Here is a 16,304-nt window from a genome sequence, read left to right as displayed (position 1 = left end):
AAACTTAAGGGAGTAACTTAATCAAACAGTTCGTGGTAACGAACTGTAGTAAGGAGCGACCCGGCTCAATAATAACCAAACTCTAAAAATTAAATTTTGATATCAATAGCTACATCAAAAGAATCGCATTTTAATGCTGATTTTAAATATAAAGTTTCATCAAGATTAGTATTACCCATCAAAAGTTACGAGCCTGAGAAAATGTGCCTTATTTAGGAAAATAGGGGGAAACACCCCTAAAAGTCGTAGGATCTTAACGAAAATGACACCATCAGATTCAGGGTATCAGAGAACCATACTGTAGAAGTTTCAAGCTCCTATCTACAAAAATGTGGAATTTTGTATTTTTTGCCAGAAGACAAATCACGGGTGCGTGTTATTTTTTTTTTTTTCTTTTCTTTTCCCCAGGGGTCATCGTATCGACCAAGTGGTCCTATAATGTCGCAAGAGGGCTCATTCTAACGGAAGTGAAAAGTTCTAGTGCCCTTTTTAAGTGACCAAAAAAATTGGAGGGCATCTAGGCCCCCTCCCACGCTCATTTTTTTCCCAAAGTCAACGGATCAAAATTTGAGATAGCCTTTTTGTTCAGCATAGTCGAAAACCATAATAACTATGTCTTTGGGATGACTTACTCCCCCACAATCCCTGGGGGAGGGGCTGCAAGTTACAAACTTTGACCATTGTTTGCATATAGTAATGGTTATTGGGACGTGTACAGACGTTTTCAGGGGGATTTTATTTTGTTTGGGGGTGGGGCTGAGGAGATGGGGGCTATGTTGGAGGATCTTTCCTTGGAGGAATCTGTCATAGGGAAAGAAAAATTCAATGACAAGGGGGCAGGATTCTCTAGCATTACTATAAGAAAACAATGAAAAATAAACATGAAAACGTTTTTTCAAATGAAAGGAAGAAGTAGCATTGAAACTTAAAACGAACAGAGATTATTACGCATATGAGGGGTTCTAAAAATACTTTAGCATAAAGAGCGAGGTATTTAGGAGGAGATAAATACCTTGCTCTTTATGCTAAAGTATTTTTAGTAATTTCAACTATTTATTCTAGGCCTTTCTGATTCAGGGGTCATTCTTAAAGAATTGGGACAAAACTTACGATTTAGTGTAAAGAGCAAGGTATTAACGAGGGTACAAAACCCCTCGTATACATAATAAAAATATAAGGTTATGAAAGTTGTTACGTAAGTTAATTCTTAAGTTACGTATATTTTTACTAATAAAAACGTTCGTTAAAAATTAAAAGTTCTAGTTGCCTTTTTAAGTAACCGAAACATTGGAGGGCAACTAGGCCTCCTTCTCAACCCTTATTTCTCCAAATCGTCTGATCAAAACTAAGAGAAAGCCATTTAGCCAAAAAAAGAATTAATATACAAATTTCATTTTAATAGTTTATGTGCGGAGAACCAAAACCAAACATGCATTAATTCAAAAACGTTCAGAAATTAATAAAAAAAACTGATTTTTTTAGCTGAAAGTAAGGAGCGACATTAAAACTTAAAACGAACAGAAATTACTCCGTATATGAAATGAGTTGTCCCCTCCGCAATCCCTCGCTCTTTACGCTAAAGTTTGACTCTGCCACAATTCTACTTTTTAAAACAATTTAAAGCTTTAGCGTAAAGAGCGAGGGATTGCGGGAGGGGACAACTCATTTTCACATACGGAGTAATTTCTGTTCGTTTTAAGTTTTAATGTCGCTCCTTACTTTCAGCTAAAAAAATTAGTTTTTTTTTATTTAATGCACTAAAAAGAACAGCTTGAGTGAGCCAAATATTTTAGCTTTACACTTCATAAAGGAGAAGGAAGAAAGGGCACTTAAAGAAAACTTAAAAAAGGAAAAAAACATTCATAATTCCTGACAAGATACTAGCTAATGACATTGAATGTGGGAAAAAGATTTGAATGATTTAACTGAATACGACAGATTACTCCAAGCGGGAAGACTTCAGTATAAGGGAATAGGCTGTGAGGTTTTTTGGCAGGTCAAAATTAAGGGCTTATGAAAGGGAATTGATGATTTGGACCACTGAGAGAACCTCAACTGCAGCAGTCGGACAGGGAGTTTGGGAAAAGTTTGTGAAAGCCGAATATACGAGCCGAAGATTGCTCCGTTTATTCGTTTGCGAGATTCTGTCCCTTTGGCCAAATGGGTGAATTCGTACAAGATTATTTAGCAAAATTATTTTTTTACTAGCCCAACTGGTGAGAAATAGCCTTACCTGGCAGCATGTTGTGAACTTTACAATATTCTTCCTTTTCCTTATCATAGCCGTAGCCATTTTCTTCGCCTAAGAATTGAGGAAGAAAACTAACATGGGCGTATCTTCGTGACATTGTGCGCCTTTTCCAAGATATTTTATCTAAATGATGACATTGAGAGACTCGATTCTTGGGAGTTTCAACTGGCTTCCAATGAGATGAAAAAGTGCTCCCTCACACAGAAGAACAGTGAGAGGGATAAGAAACGAGTTGTAAACCATGTTCATGGTTTGATAATTAATAAGGTGGCTGTTCTTGTGAGGCAGCGAGGTTTGGCGGGAAATTATGGTTGTCAACTGTTTAATGCTCGTTTTAAATGAAAGTGATGAGTCAAGATGAACACAAAAAATCTAGCTTCAGTCATCTGTGGAATTGGTATGTCGTTAAGAGAAAGAGTAATACTGCAATCTGCTGTCGGGATCAATTGACCTCGATCGATGTCTGGTCAATTTGAACTACGTAGCCTGGATCAATCATTAACACAATGTATTAGCGCAACATAGGAGATAAAGGAGCAGTGCACCTGCCCATGCCTTTTATACGAAAATAAAGTTAAATTAACTTTCACAAGAAAGCTGAATTTAGTAAAAGTCATTTTGATCCCCTGCACTTTTTCCCAAAAATTGATTTTTAAGGACAAGTCCTCGGAAATAGTATTTTTGAGGACTGCCTTCAGAAGGCCCCGAAATCTATGGGGTTCAATTCAAAAAACTTGAATTCAGATAAATATTCCAGAGTAATTTCCAAAAAAAAAATTCAAACAACTTATCTTAGATTAGTAGTGAGTAGTTCAATTTCAAAAACTGCTAGTATTTGAGTTGAGTTGTTAGTAGTAGTACCCCACTCTATAAAAATATGAATTTTTTCAACAACTTGAAAAATAAAAACAATAACCAACTGTCTTTTACACCAGTCACGGGGATAGGACACATAATCAATCAAGCGGTGAAAATGGTACTCTAAAGGAATATTTACTTTCAACTGGACACAATACGGTAATTAAACAAAAAAAACTAGTTTTTTTTAACTGAAAGTAAGGAGCAAAATTAAAACTTAAAACGAACAGAAATTACTCCGTGCATGAAAGGGACTGTTCCCTTCTCAACACTCCGCTCTTTACGCTAAGTTTGACTCTTTCTCTCAATTCAACTTTATTAAACAGTAAAAAACTTTAGCGTAAAGAGCGGGGCGTTGAGAAGGGAACAGCCCCTTTCATACACGGAGTAATTTGAAACTTTTACAGTAGGGTTCTCTGATACGCTGAATGCGATGGTGTGATTTTCGTTAAGATTCTATGACTTTTAGGGGGTGTTTCCCCCTATTTTTCAAAACAAGGCAAATTTTCTCAGGCTCGTAACTTTTGATGACAAAGACTAAATTTGATGAAACTTATATATTTAAAATCAGCAAAAAAAATCTGATTCTTTTGATGTATCTTTTAGTATCATATTTCCGTTTTTTAGAGTTTCCTTTACTATTGAGCCGGGTCGGTCCTTACTACAGTTCGTTACCACGAAATGTTTGATATCGCTCCTTACTTTCAGTTAAAAAAACTTGTTTTTTCATTTAATTTCTGAACGTTTTTGAATTAATGCATGTTTTGATTTTGGCTCTCCGCACACCAATAATTAAAACAAAATTTGCATATTAATTTATTTTTATGGCTAAATGGCTTTTTCATAGTTTTGGTCGGACTATTTTTAGAAAAAAGGAGCGGGGGAGTAGGCCCAGTTACCCTCCAATTTTTTTGTTATTTAAAAAGGCAACTAGAACTTTTAATTTTTTACGAACATTTTTATTAGTAAAAATATACATAACTTACGAATTAACTTACGTAACGAACTTCTGAATTCGTATGTTTTTATTACGTGTATGAGGAGGTTCACCCTCTCGTTAATACCTCGCTCTTTACAAAAGCTTAAATTTTGTCCTTATTCCTTAAGAATGACCCCTGAATCACAAAGGCCGTAGAATAAATAGTTGAAATTAAACAAAATAACTTTAGCGTAAAGAGCGAGGTATTAGGAGGAGGAGAACCCCTCGTATGTTATAATTTCTGTTCGTTTTAAGTTTTAATGCTGCTCCTTACTTTCAGTTGAAAAAACTTTTCATATTTACTTTTTTCATTGTTCTTTGAGAAGAATGCTAAAAAATCCTGCACCCCCTTCATGGAAATTTTCTTCCCCAATTACAAATTTCTCCATGGAAAGTTCCCCCGCATAACCCCCTCCCCCACAACCTAAAAAATCCCCCTGAAAGCGTCTGTACACTTCCCAATAACCATTACTATATGTAAACACTGGTCAAAGTTTGTAACTTGCAGCCCCTCCCACGGGTACTGTGAGCGAGTAAGTCGTCCACAAAGACATAGTTATTATGTTTTTCGACTATGCTGAATAAAATGGATATCTCAAAATTTTGATCCGGTGACTTTGGGAAAAAATGAGCGTGGGAGGGGTCCTAGGTGCCCTCCAATTTTTTTGGTCACTTAAAAAGGGCACTATAACTTTTAATTTCCGTTAGAATGAGCCCTCTCACAACATTCTAGGACCTCTGGGTCGATATGATCACCCCTGGGGAAAAAAACAACAACAACAAAAACAAAAAACAAACAAATAATCACGCATCCGTGATCTGTCTTGTGGCAAAAAATGCTAAATTCCACATTTTTGTAGATAGGAGCTTGAAACTTCTACTATAGGGGTCTCTGATACGCTGAATCTGATGGTGTGATCGTTACGATTCTATGACTTTTAAGGGGTGTTTCCCCCTATTTTCTAAAATAAGGCATATTTTCTCAGGCTCGTAACTTTTGATGGGTAATTCTAAACTTAATGAAACTTATATATTTACAATCAGCATTAAAATGCAATTCTTTTGATGTAACTATTGTTATAAAAATTCCGTTTTTTAGAGTTTCGGCTACTATTGAGCCGGGTCACTCCTTACTACTGTTCGTTACCACGAACCCTGAACAATTCAAGAGCGATGGAAAGTCTAAGAATCTCTCCATCTCTTATATGGCGCTGAGATATCAACTTTATTCGTTTGCATATTTTCTGTATTATCTTGCACCAAGTGACTTTCATAGACAATCTTCGAATAAGAATCAAGTTGGCGGAAGCGGATAAAAACTTGAGAACCATGGCTAATTAGAGTAAAACCAAGACAGATGGTCCCTGTGAGAGGCAAAGCTGGCTTAACCCTTTTTTAGAATTGTATAAAAATGATGCCATTTCACTTTTCGATAGATAGTCTATCATCGATCCTAGGGCAGAACTAAGGTAAATAGGCTAGAGTAAGGATAATTCAAACAGTCTATCCGTTCTGTGAGCCATTTGAAGTTAACTGGAGACCCCAAAAAAATGATTCAAAGACATATGACCGACCATGTCCACAGGACTAGCATGAAATCGGGGACCCGATATTGTTCCTATTATATGAACTTTGCCCACTAAGAAAGCCAACTGGAATTGCAATGGGGATGACCAGGATTTTTGGGTTGACTTAGTAGTGACTGAGTTCCTGGTGTTCAATCAGCGTTCAGATTGCCCAACAAACGTTCAGTTGGATGAACATGTTATTAAAGCACAAGACATAATGACGTATCGTGGTGTACCGATTGGGTCAAATCTTCGCGCCATGCGTGAAATTCTGAAAGATTTTTTTGGCTAGAAAATCTAGGAATGCGTATGGTTTACTAGTTGCATTAAAATTTAAATTTAACCACCGTATCTGAGCTAGCGTTTATAATCCATTTGTTGTACCGCATCTGCTCGTCCTTGCACCATTTTGGTCTCTTCTTACTGCTTCAGATATTAAGGATATACGGAAGTGTTTCTACAAGTATGCGAAATATTTGCTACGGCTGCCTCTCTGGACTAACAACAGCTCCCTATCCCGCGGTACGGAGTTGCTAGTCCAGCGTCTGCAGTGCAGAAAAGAAATGAGAAATATCGTATGCAGACTATTGGTGAAAGCACCTCTGAAATTTTCCTTCGTTGATCATGCGTTTGTTCTTATATATGACTGCCCTCACTTTGTTTTTTCTTGTCATTTCTTCTTTGTTTTGGTTCTGTTTGTATTCTTCAGACTTTATTTGTTTTTTCCTTTTCTTTCTTTATTTACTCCATCAATGTTGTATCTTATATTTATGATGGGCAATAAATTTATATTATTATTATATTACTAAGGGGCTGAAGTCGACTGGACTCACAGGCGAACAAGCAAGCTAATCCTAATAGGCCCACCCGCCTACAGTCTCAGGCGCGCAGCCAACTTTTAAGGTTGACAAATGACCGACAAGTCCCCTGGGCTCGCAGAAAATATTTGAAACAATTTTTCTTTTTACATACCTGAGAACTCACTACACTCGAGTGGAATTTATGAAAAAAAAATTATGAAAAAAGAAGAATTTATGACCAAAGACCATAGAAACATTGACGAAAAAACATCAATTAATTAACGAGCAATAATTTTCGAATTAGTAGAAAAAAAGAGAATTGAGAAAAAATTAGAGAAAATAAATGAAAAAAAGAGTTGATGACCAAAGACCACAGAAACATTGACTAAAAAATATTAATAAATTAACGAGCATTAATTTCCGAATTAGTAGAAAAAAAGAGAACATGAACGAAAAAAAAAAAAGAATTTATGACCAAAGACCACAGAAACATTGACTAAGAACATCAATAAATTAACGAGCAATAATTTTCGAATTAGTAGAAAAAAACAGAATGGAGAAAAAAAGAGAGAAAATGAGAATTTATGACCAAAGACCATGGAAAAATTGACTGAAAATCAATAAATTTAGGAGCAGTAATTTTTGAATTAGTAGAATAAAGAGAATTGAGAAAAAAAGAGAGAAAATGAATGAAAAAAATTTATGACCAAAGACCACAGAAACATTGACTAAAAAAAATCAATAAATTAAAGAGCAATAATTTTCGAATTAGTAGAAAACAAAAACAGAATTGAGAAAAAAAGGGATAAAATGAATGAATTTTCGAATTAGTAGAACAGGAGAGAACAAGATAAAGTAAAATTAATAATAAGCAGTGAGATTTTGCCAAAATAATCTTTTAGATATACTTGTAACTGAATGCTGCAATCCATACACTTTTTTACATCCCTATTGCCACGCGAATGCTTCTAAATTACACATCGAACCTGGGAACACTCAAACACATCAGCGAAAACTTTTAGGGAAATAAATACTATCCACAAATTCTAAATTTTACTTGAATTAAACAATTAAATTTGTCAAATAGAAACTCAATGTATTTAATAAAATCACTTTAGGTGATAAATTAACATATAGTTCTGTAGACAACCGCAGAATCGTTTTTTTTAACATTGATAGATACTTGCGCATCCTATAACATATAAGCTTTAGTGTCACACTTTCAAGTTTCCCACTAACTTCATAAAAACAAGTTTAAGAATACGTTATGTGTAGACAGACAACTAAATACCTTTGAAAAATTATTATTCATACATAGAAAAACGGTTTAAATTGATTTCTGCGACATTTCTCTAGACTTTAGATTCTGCCTTAATTTATCTCTAGTTTAAATAAAATTCGAAGGTCTATGGTAAACTACGAATTTATTGCAATTGTACAATAATAACAAGCTGTGAAAACAGCAGAAAATTGCTAATATTTGTGATGATTGGTATTTCCGTAGGGGGGGGGGGAAAAATTGTTAGGGCGTTCTGGTACAGATTGTTATTGTCGTTGAGAGACTGATGACCTTTAAGAGATAGTGTCTGAATTAATAGAGGGGCCTTTGTTACAGCTATTGTGGAGCATTGGGTTTGCTTTATCAAACACTTCATAAATTATTCCTCTCTGTCCTCTTTTCCTTCGTTTCTTTTTCTTACAATACTTCGTATTAGATCTGGATCTATTACAAGTGTTCATAACGCACACGAATCCCATGTCAAAGGTCGAAGAATTTTTGCAAGTAAAATCATAATCAAAGAAAACCCCTCCCCGTTACTGGATACCTGATCCAGTATATATATATATATATATATAATATATATATAATATATATATATATATATATAATATATATATATATATTTATATATATGTATAAGTTGACATTAATGGAATTCGTGTTGAATTTTATGAAGTTCCAATAAACCCACAAGACGTTTGGTCCACAATAGGAACAGACAGGCTTACTTTGAAGGGTCTTGTCCATCCGGCAAGTTAATATTTTCAGCTTTCCGTGGATTTTCAGCATGCGATTTTGACATATTATCAACAGGAAGAACATTAGGAGCGTTTTGAGCAGGAGGCGTATTTGGCACGCGGTATTCTTCATTGGGGTGTAAAGACTTGCCAAATAATTCTTTTATAGTTGGTTTATCAATATTCGATCCATATCCTGTTGTAGACACTGAAGATAATGCTGAAGGTTGGTTAACAGACGGTTGATTAACAGACTGAAACTTAGGAGCTCCCTAAAAATCACAAGATTAACAAGCAATTGGTAAGGTAGGCAACAAAATAACAATAGGGATTTATAAAACTGAACATAATTCAAAGACACCAGCCACATATATTTGTATTGCCAACAAACATTTTGGCCCAAAATCTCGTGGTATATCTGGGAATCTGTGGCATAATAAATGTAACAAATGAGCAATAAGAGGTATTGCCATATTAGATAGTATATACAGAGGCATAGTTGGTGCCCAAGGTGTTAATAATTGAACAGACCTTATGAATTTCCCAGACATTTTTACTCTGTTCCTTACAATCCAAATTCCCAGACGATGTTTTTACTAGAAAAGCGCCAAGGTTTTTTGATTACGAACTTGTGACAAAGCACAAAACTCTGACTTACTAACACTCTCACCTCGTCCTTACAATCCCTCATAAGCAAATCAAAGTGAAAATGACACTAATTATACTTATGTCGTCGCATAACTTATCCATTCGAAGCAAAAACTGTGAACAAGAAAGGAGAGGGGAATTTAATATTTTTGCGTAAGATACAAAGGGAGAGAGAGAGAGAGAGAGAGAGAGAGAGAGAGAGAGAGAGAGAGAGAGAGAGAGAGAGAGAGAGAGAGTGAGAGAGAGAGAGAGAGAGAGAGAGAGAGAGAGAGAGAGAGAGAGAGAGAGAGAGAGAGAGAGAGAGAGAGAGAGAGGAGAGAGAGAGAGAGAGAGAGAGAGGGAGAGAGAGAGAGAGAGAGAGAGAGAGAGTGAGAGAGAGAGGGAGAGAGAGAGAGGAGAGAGAGAGAGAGAGAGAGAGAGAGAGGAGAGAGAGAGAGAGAGAGAGAGAGAGAGAGAGAGAGAGAGAGGGAGAGAGAGAGAGAGAGTGAGAGAGAGAGGAGAGAGAGAGAGAGGGATTTTATTTTTTACTTAAAGTAAAAAATAAAATCCCAGTTCAGAAGCTAGAGTCTCTTTTGCAAAATATTGTAGTACACACAAACGATTTACGAGTTCCGGCATACTTCTCCTAACAGCGCAGCACAAAACTGGCAGACTTGATATATTAATCAGAAAAGTCACTCAACCGAATAAATAAAAGTTTTCTCATACGGTTCCTCTAGGCAACATATGGCATACTTTCCTCAATTTTTCCAAGGCGTCTAAGTTCTGGAGCCATGATTAACCACTGTAATTACCTTGGCTTCTAGTATTCCACAACCACTCCCAAGACGTTTTTTCTTTTCTCCCTAAGTTTAACAACTGCAAAAAAACCACACTGCTTTTGCATTTCAGAGCAGTCTTCTTTACTAATAATAGTACCAGGGTAAAAAAAAGCTACCCCTTACTAGTTTTTTTATGATCGCTTTACTTCTTATCATATACTGAACAGTAGTAGATTAAAATAAACCTGACTCACCGAATCATTAGTTGGAGGTCTTTTAGGATGTTGTGAGCGCCCTGCCACTATTCTTGAAAGGTTTAGTTCACCTTCGGAAAGTAAGGGCAGAAGCTTCGGATCAACTAAAACAAAAATAAAAACATTAGGAAGAGTTTCTGATTGTACACTAAAAAACTCCACTCTCTCTGCCCTTTCAGTGGCATTACTATTTGTGAAGATTTTCATGAGCTAGACCTGAAACGGACCTTTCCTTTAAACAAGCAGCAATAGTTTCAGAGGAGAAAAAATAATTTAGTCTTTATCCATGGACTATAGCAAGTATTATACATCCCCCCCCCTCTTAGCATATGAGATCGTATCAAAATTTAAAGCCAGACTGCATTCCAATACCTTGTTGCATATCTTACATATAACAAAGTCTTGTAAAGAAGAAAAGATAATGTTGACTCTAATCAGTTTAACTTCTGACCAGAGCATAGTACCCATTATCTTGTCTACGATCTTACGTTTGGTTCGATGAATGTGTTTAGAGACTAGGTGATCTATTTTTTGAAGGGAGCAAATTTCGCTAATATTCCAAAACCCTTTGAAAATCTGTACTACTCAATCGTTCTTGACGAAGCTAGGAAACTTGGGGCACGAAAATAAATTGTATGAGTCCTATATAGTCATCTTTTTGATCAAGAGAATTGTGTTCTTCATCCAAATGGAGATAAGTTTAACTGAACCTACAGTGTTTGCTGGTCTGCCCAAAAAATAAATTAGGCCCTTCCCCTTTCTGATTGTTTTCGATTATCAGCGATCATCACAATCGTTCCATGTTTGCAGGTAACTTAACAATTTGAAGTTTTACACATGTCCGTAACATTAATAGAAGAGTTAGCATTGACTTTTAACCGAAGACACCAAAATACGAACTTGATCAAGTGAAATTTACTTTGATAAGCAAGAAATAATAATAATTTATTTATAGCCCACAAAATAAATAAAACTGTGGAGTAAACACAAAAAAACAAAAAAAAAAGAAAAAAAAAAACATAACAACATAAATAACATAACAACATAACCTGCTAGCGTTTTGCTAAAACATTTTTTTCTACTTAAAAGATTTAGCCTTCGAACTCTTCATGTCGAAATTCTTCCTCAAAGCCAATATAACTGACTGCGCCGACTTAGAACTGAATAACAAAGAGCCTCTAAAGATCTTATTTGTTTGGTTGGACAGTGATATTAGGTTTAATTCTCATGTATGTGACATAATTAAATCTGTTAGCTTTTTCCTAAAATACTTTTCTAAACTTAGAAGATTTAGCCTTCGAACAACTAGTTTAAGAACTAATTATTGGTCTTATGTTAGACTCTTGCTTGAGTGCGCTCGTCCTGCTGGGCATCCATGTCTTATCAAAAGATCAGACATATAAAACTGATAACATTTAAAAATGGACCTTTAAACAAAAAATGGAACACACTCCTTATGAAGATGGTCAAAATCAGCCTCACACGACTTCTTTGCAAATAAAAAGACACAAACATAGCATTAAAATTCAGTCAGTTCGGCTTTCACCGTCATATTTTTTGTCCCTAGGAACTATTCTAAAAGGCAACCAAAAAATCAGCAGCTAAATACCATTCTGAAGTAAATAGAAAGAATATCAGCCGACATTTCGATCAAGAGAATTTCATTTTGGCAACATATAAAAATCGTAACTAGATTGTCCAATATTTCATTCGTTATTTTAACCGTGGATTTTATTGCTTAACATTTTTCTTATGCACTTTCTTTCATATATATTACACATTTCCATATTTCCTTCCTGTGTAATATTGTGTTGGCTTTAGATCGTACTAGCTACTTTATATTAGTGTTCTTGCTGTGTTTCGTAGCTCCGTCTATTGCTTAATAATTTATTTTTTATTCCAATATAAGAAATTGGGCAATATAAAAAGTCATCATTACATTGTACAATATTGTTTCTCACTTTTAACCGTTCATTTTATTGCTAAACATTTTTCTTATGCACTTCCTTTCATATATATTACAGATTTCCATATTTCCTTCCTGTGTAATATTATGTTGGCTTTAAATCGTACTAGCTACTTTATATTTGTGTTCTTGCTGTGTTTCGTAGCTCCGTTTATTGCTTAATTAATTTTTTTACTCCAATAAAAGAAATTGGGCAATATAAAAAGTCATCATTCCATTGTACAATATTGTTTCTCGCTTTTAACCGTTCATTTTATTGCTAAACATTTTCCTTTTCAACTTCCTTCCATATATATTACAAATTTGCATATTTCCTTCCTTTGTCATATTGTGTTGATCATTAAATGGTACTTGTTACTTCAGATTTTTGTTACTACTGTGTTTTGTTGCTCCTAACGTTATTTAACCCACGTTTTCCAATATTAGCATGCTCATGTTAGCTTAAAACTATTGTTAATTATTGTTAGTTATTGTAATTAGATTAACTTTGATTAGATACTTTTGATTAATATAAATTGGGGTTATTTCATTAATCGTAATAAAATATTTAATAGGTTTGGTCATTGTACAATGGGATTAGATACTTTTGATTAATATAAATTGGGGTTAATTATAATAATATAAATTTGATTAATCATAATAAAATATTTTAAAAGTTTGGTTCTTGCACAACGGGATTAGATACTTATGATTAATATAAATTGGGGTTAATTATAATAATATAAATTTGATTAATTGTAATAAAATATTTAATAGGTTTTGTCCTTGCACAACAGGATTAGATACTTTTGATTAATATAAATTGGGGTTGATTATAATAATATACGTTTGATTAATTATAATAAAATATTTAATAAGTTTAGTCCTTGCACAACGGAATTACATACTTTAGATTAATAGAAATTGCGTTCAATTACAATAGGATAAATTTGATGAATTACGACAAAATATTTAACAAGTTTGGTCCTGGCACAACGGGATTAGATACTTCTGATTAATATAAATTGGGGATAATTATAATAATATAAAATTGATTAATAAATATTTAGTATGCTGGATCCTTGTACAACGGGATTAAATACTTTCGATTAATATAAATTGCGGCTAATTATAATAATACAAATTTGATTAATTATGAAATATTTAACGCGTTTGGTCCTTGTACAACGGGTTTAGATACTTTTGATTAATATAAATTGGGTTAATCATAATAATACAAATTTGATTAATTATAATAAAATATTTAACAAGTTTGGTCCCTTCACAACTGGATTAGACACTTTTGATTAATATAAATTGGGTTAATTATAATAGTATAAATTTGATTAATTATAGTAAAATATTTAATAGGTTTGGTCCTTGCACAACGGATTAAGACACTTGATTAATATAAATTGGGATTAAATATAATAATATAAATTTGGTTAATTGTAATAAAATTTATAACAAGTTTGGTCCTTGCACAACGGGATTAGATTAAATCCTTAATAAGTTAGGTCCTTGTACAAATGGATGAGATACTTTTGATTAATGTTAATATAATTGGGACTACTTTAAATTTTTTAAATGAATGAAGCTGCTGCATAAGTACACATTGAAATAAATTTAAAAGTGGGTGGGTTTAGTATTTTTTTTTTCATGAACTGCTAGAATACATCTTACTACTCAAAAACAGAAATATAGCTAAAGAAATGCAATTTTTGCAGAGAAAATTAAACTTATCCTCTCAAACAAAAAATCAGCTCAAAAACTATAGGCTCCAGCTAAGGGGAAAGCGAACAAAATCTTTCTTGATCCCAGGCTAGAATTATGCATATACCCCCGAAAAACGTACTTTCAAAATCTAGGGAGTTTATCCCCCACTTTCAATTGATGTCACTGCAATCTAAACGTGTTACGAGTAAATAGCAATAGTGATATTCAAAAAGTTACAGCAGGTATTTTACTTGATAGATATAACTAAATTATATTTTCCAGAAAATCAAACCAACAATTTTAAATTGTTTTCATCCAAAACGAAAAAATAACATGACGATCTGGTATTCTTCATCATTGGGCTTTATCCCACAAAACCTAGGCGGCCTACCAAGATAATCAGTATAATTAATTAAAGATTACATACCAAAGTCTTTGATTGCCGACATTCCTCTGTAATGTTGCATCTTCGACAGCAAGACAAATAGATAATCCACGGTATGGTTTTTCTGCCCAAGAAGATCAAGTAGGTAATCTGTTGGGGACATTGCTCGAACTGTTGTGTTCCTCTGAATTTCTTTCAGCGTACTTACACTTAGCCCCATATAATTCCCACCTAAAATTAAGACCAAACTAAATTTAGATTGCCCGGGCGTTGTAAAGTGTCGCAGCAGCCTTCAGAGGGCTCTGCCGGTAAGTGTTGTGGCAGCATCACTTTGAATTTATCTCTAGCTATTTATTAAACAATGTAGTGATCAAAATAGCGACGAAGACCACACTGCCTTTCCATAATAAAAACAAACAAGAAGAACAACAGGGAAGGATGAGTCCTGGTTGAAATTTCCTGAAGTGAGGATGCTAGGGCTGTTGTTTTTTTTTATTATTAGTTTCAATGGTCATATTTTATGTAAGTTTCTTTTATATTTTTATTTGTTGTGTTGCTGAAGACAGCCCATGGATACAGGGTCGAAATATTCATCTAGGGTTAAGGTTCCACTGCCTTGAGAAAAATTTCCCTGTTGCTCTACTTGTTGTTTGTTTTTATATTCTAGTGGTTCAACCCCTTTAACTTTTACAAAGGTATCGACCACTAGAGTTTATTCTGTTTCTGCTAGAAAAAAAATTACATTCCCTATAACAATATTCTTTTATATTCTTTATAACAACCCGATACATATAGTTACGGTCAAAGATGTACCATGTATACAAGCTAATACACTATAAAGCCTAAAGCCTATCTTTTTAAAGCCTAGGTTTTAAGACATAAAGCCTACTATTTCTATCCACTCTATTTGATGGTAAGAGCCATTTGGTTCCGGAAAAAAAAAAATTCTTTTTTAGCCTCAAATGAATGCTAGATTGCAGTAAAAAAAAAAAAAAAAAAAAAAAACTAGGCAAAGATGTAACTCCATCGCTTTCAAAGATGACTATGGTCTTAAATGATGACCAGGGTCAAGCTGTAGGGAAAAGGGACAGCTGCACTATATACATGGATAGGGTAAAGGCACCGATGATTCGATAGTGTAATTTTGGAACCACTGTCAAAATTTCGTTCAAAACAGGACAACTCTACTTAGTCGTGATTTGGAACACCTTTTGAGGCCGTTGTTATTTTTTGACAATGCGAAACAAGGGCACTATATCTGATAAACCCAGATAAGAAAAGAATATTCAATTCAATCAGCTTCTTTTTTCGACACAAATTGAGCTCCTGACTATTTTTTAGCTATATAATGTTTAAACTGTCATTACTTGGTTATTTTTTGGCAAAAAAGTTGGGGCCAGCACCAATGCGTCAAGATGCATCTGATCGTCTCTAAAATGTAGCCACATTGGCTTTTTCTTGATAAAATAAAGTTAAAATTACATTGACGAAAATATGTTACAAGTGTTCAAAATTTTTGTCTGATATGGCGGAATACCAGACCGACTAAAATGTTCCTTCAGCTGAATACAACCGTAGATATTAGCTTCTATCATAAGATTCATTTCTTTTGGGAATATCTTGCAGGAACCTAGTCGAAATTTTCGACAGACAGCAACAGGCCCTGTCGAATTTTCTCTTAACAAGGAGAGATTTTGATGACTATTATTTATAATAATATTTGACATGAAAAAAATTTATTTTTTTCTTAATCGTAGTTTTACTGATTTGATGGTAGATGCTAAATTTTTCCATCATCTGAGGAACTACCACTTGGCCTCATACTATGTTCATATTTTTAAACAGTTACCTAGGTTGATCACAACATCTTCTGAATAACCTTGAAGTAGACCCTCTCTAAGTAAATTTTGTATATATTTTCTTTTAAATAGACACCAAGTTGTAAAATACAAAATATTCTCCCTGAACCCCTCAGTACTTAGCATGGAATTCCTCATGGAATTTTTTTAGGACCACTCTTATATGTAGTATTGATTAATGAAATAAAATTAGTGACTTCCCTCAAAGGTGTAATATGTAGCTGACCTGCTGATCCTTGAAGTATATCATAGAAATATCGA

The 16,304-nt window shown here is 34.1% G+C and overlaps 1 protein-coding gene across 1 annotated transcript in view; it reads right to left on the bottom strand.

Moving 5' to 3' along the window:
- Positions 1 to 16,304, bottom strand: part of LOC136033147 (uncharacterized) — a gene marked incomplete in the record, with an annotated part of 52,174 nt that overhangs the window by 20,832 nt on the left and 15,038 nt on the right. Inside the window, 3 exon segments of the mRNA XM_065713794.1 lie at positions 8,467 to 8,747; positions 10,139 to 10,242; positions 14,227 to 14,415. Coding sequence (XP_065569866.1) covers positions 8,467 to 8,747; positions 10,139 to 10,242; positions 14,227 to 14,415 — 574 coding nt within the window.

Source organism: Artemia franciscana, chromosome 11, assembly GCF_032884065.1.
Source record: "Artemia franciscana chromosome 11, ASM3288406v1, whole genome shotgun sequence".
NCBI lineage: Eukaryota > Metazoa > Arthropoda > Branchiopoda > Anostraca > Artemiidae > Artemia > Artemia franciscana.
Note: the sequence above shows the minus strand (reverse complement) of the source record. Positions and strands in the feature narration are given on the sequence as shown.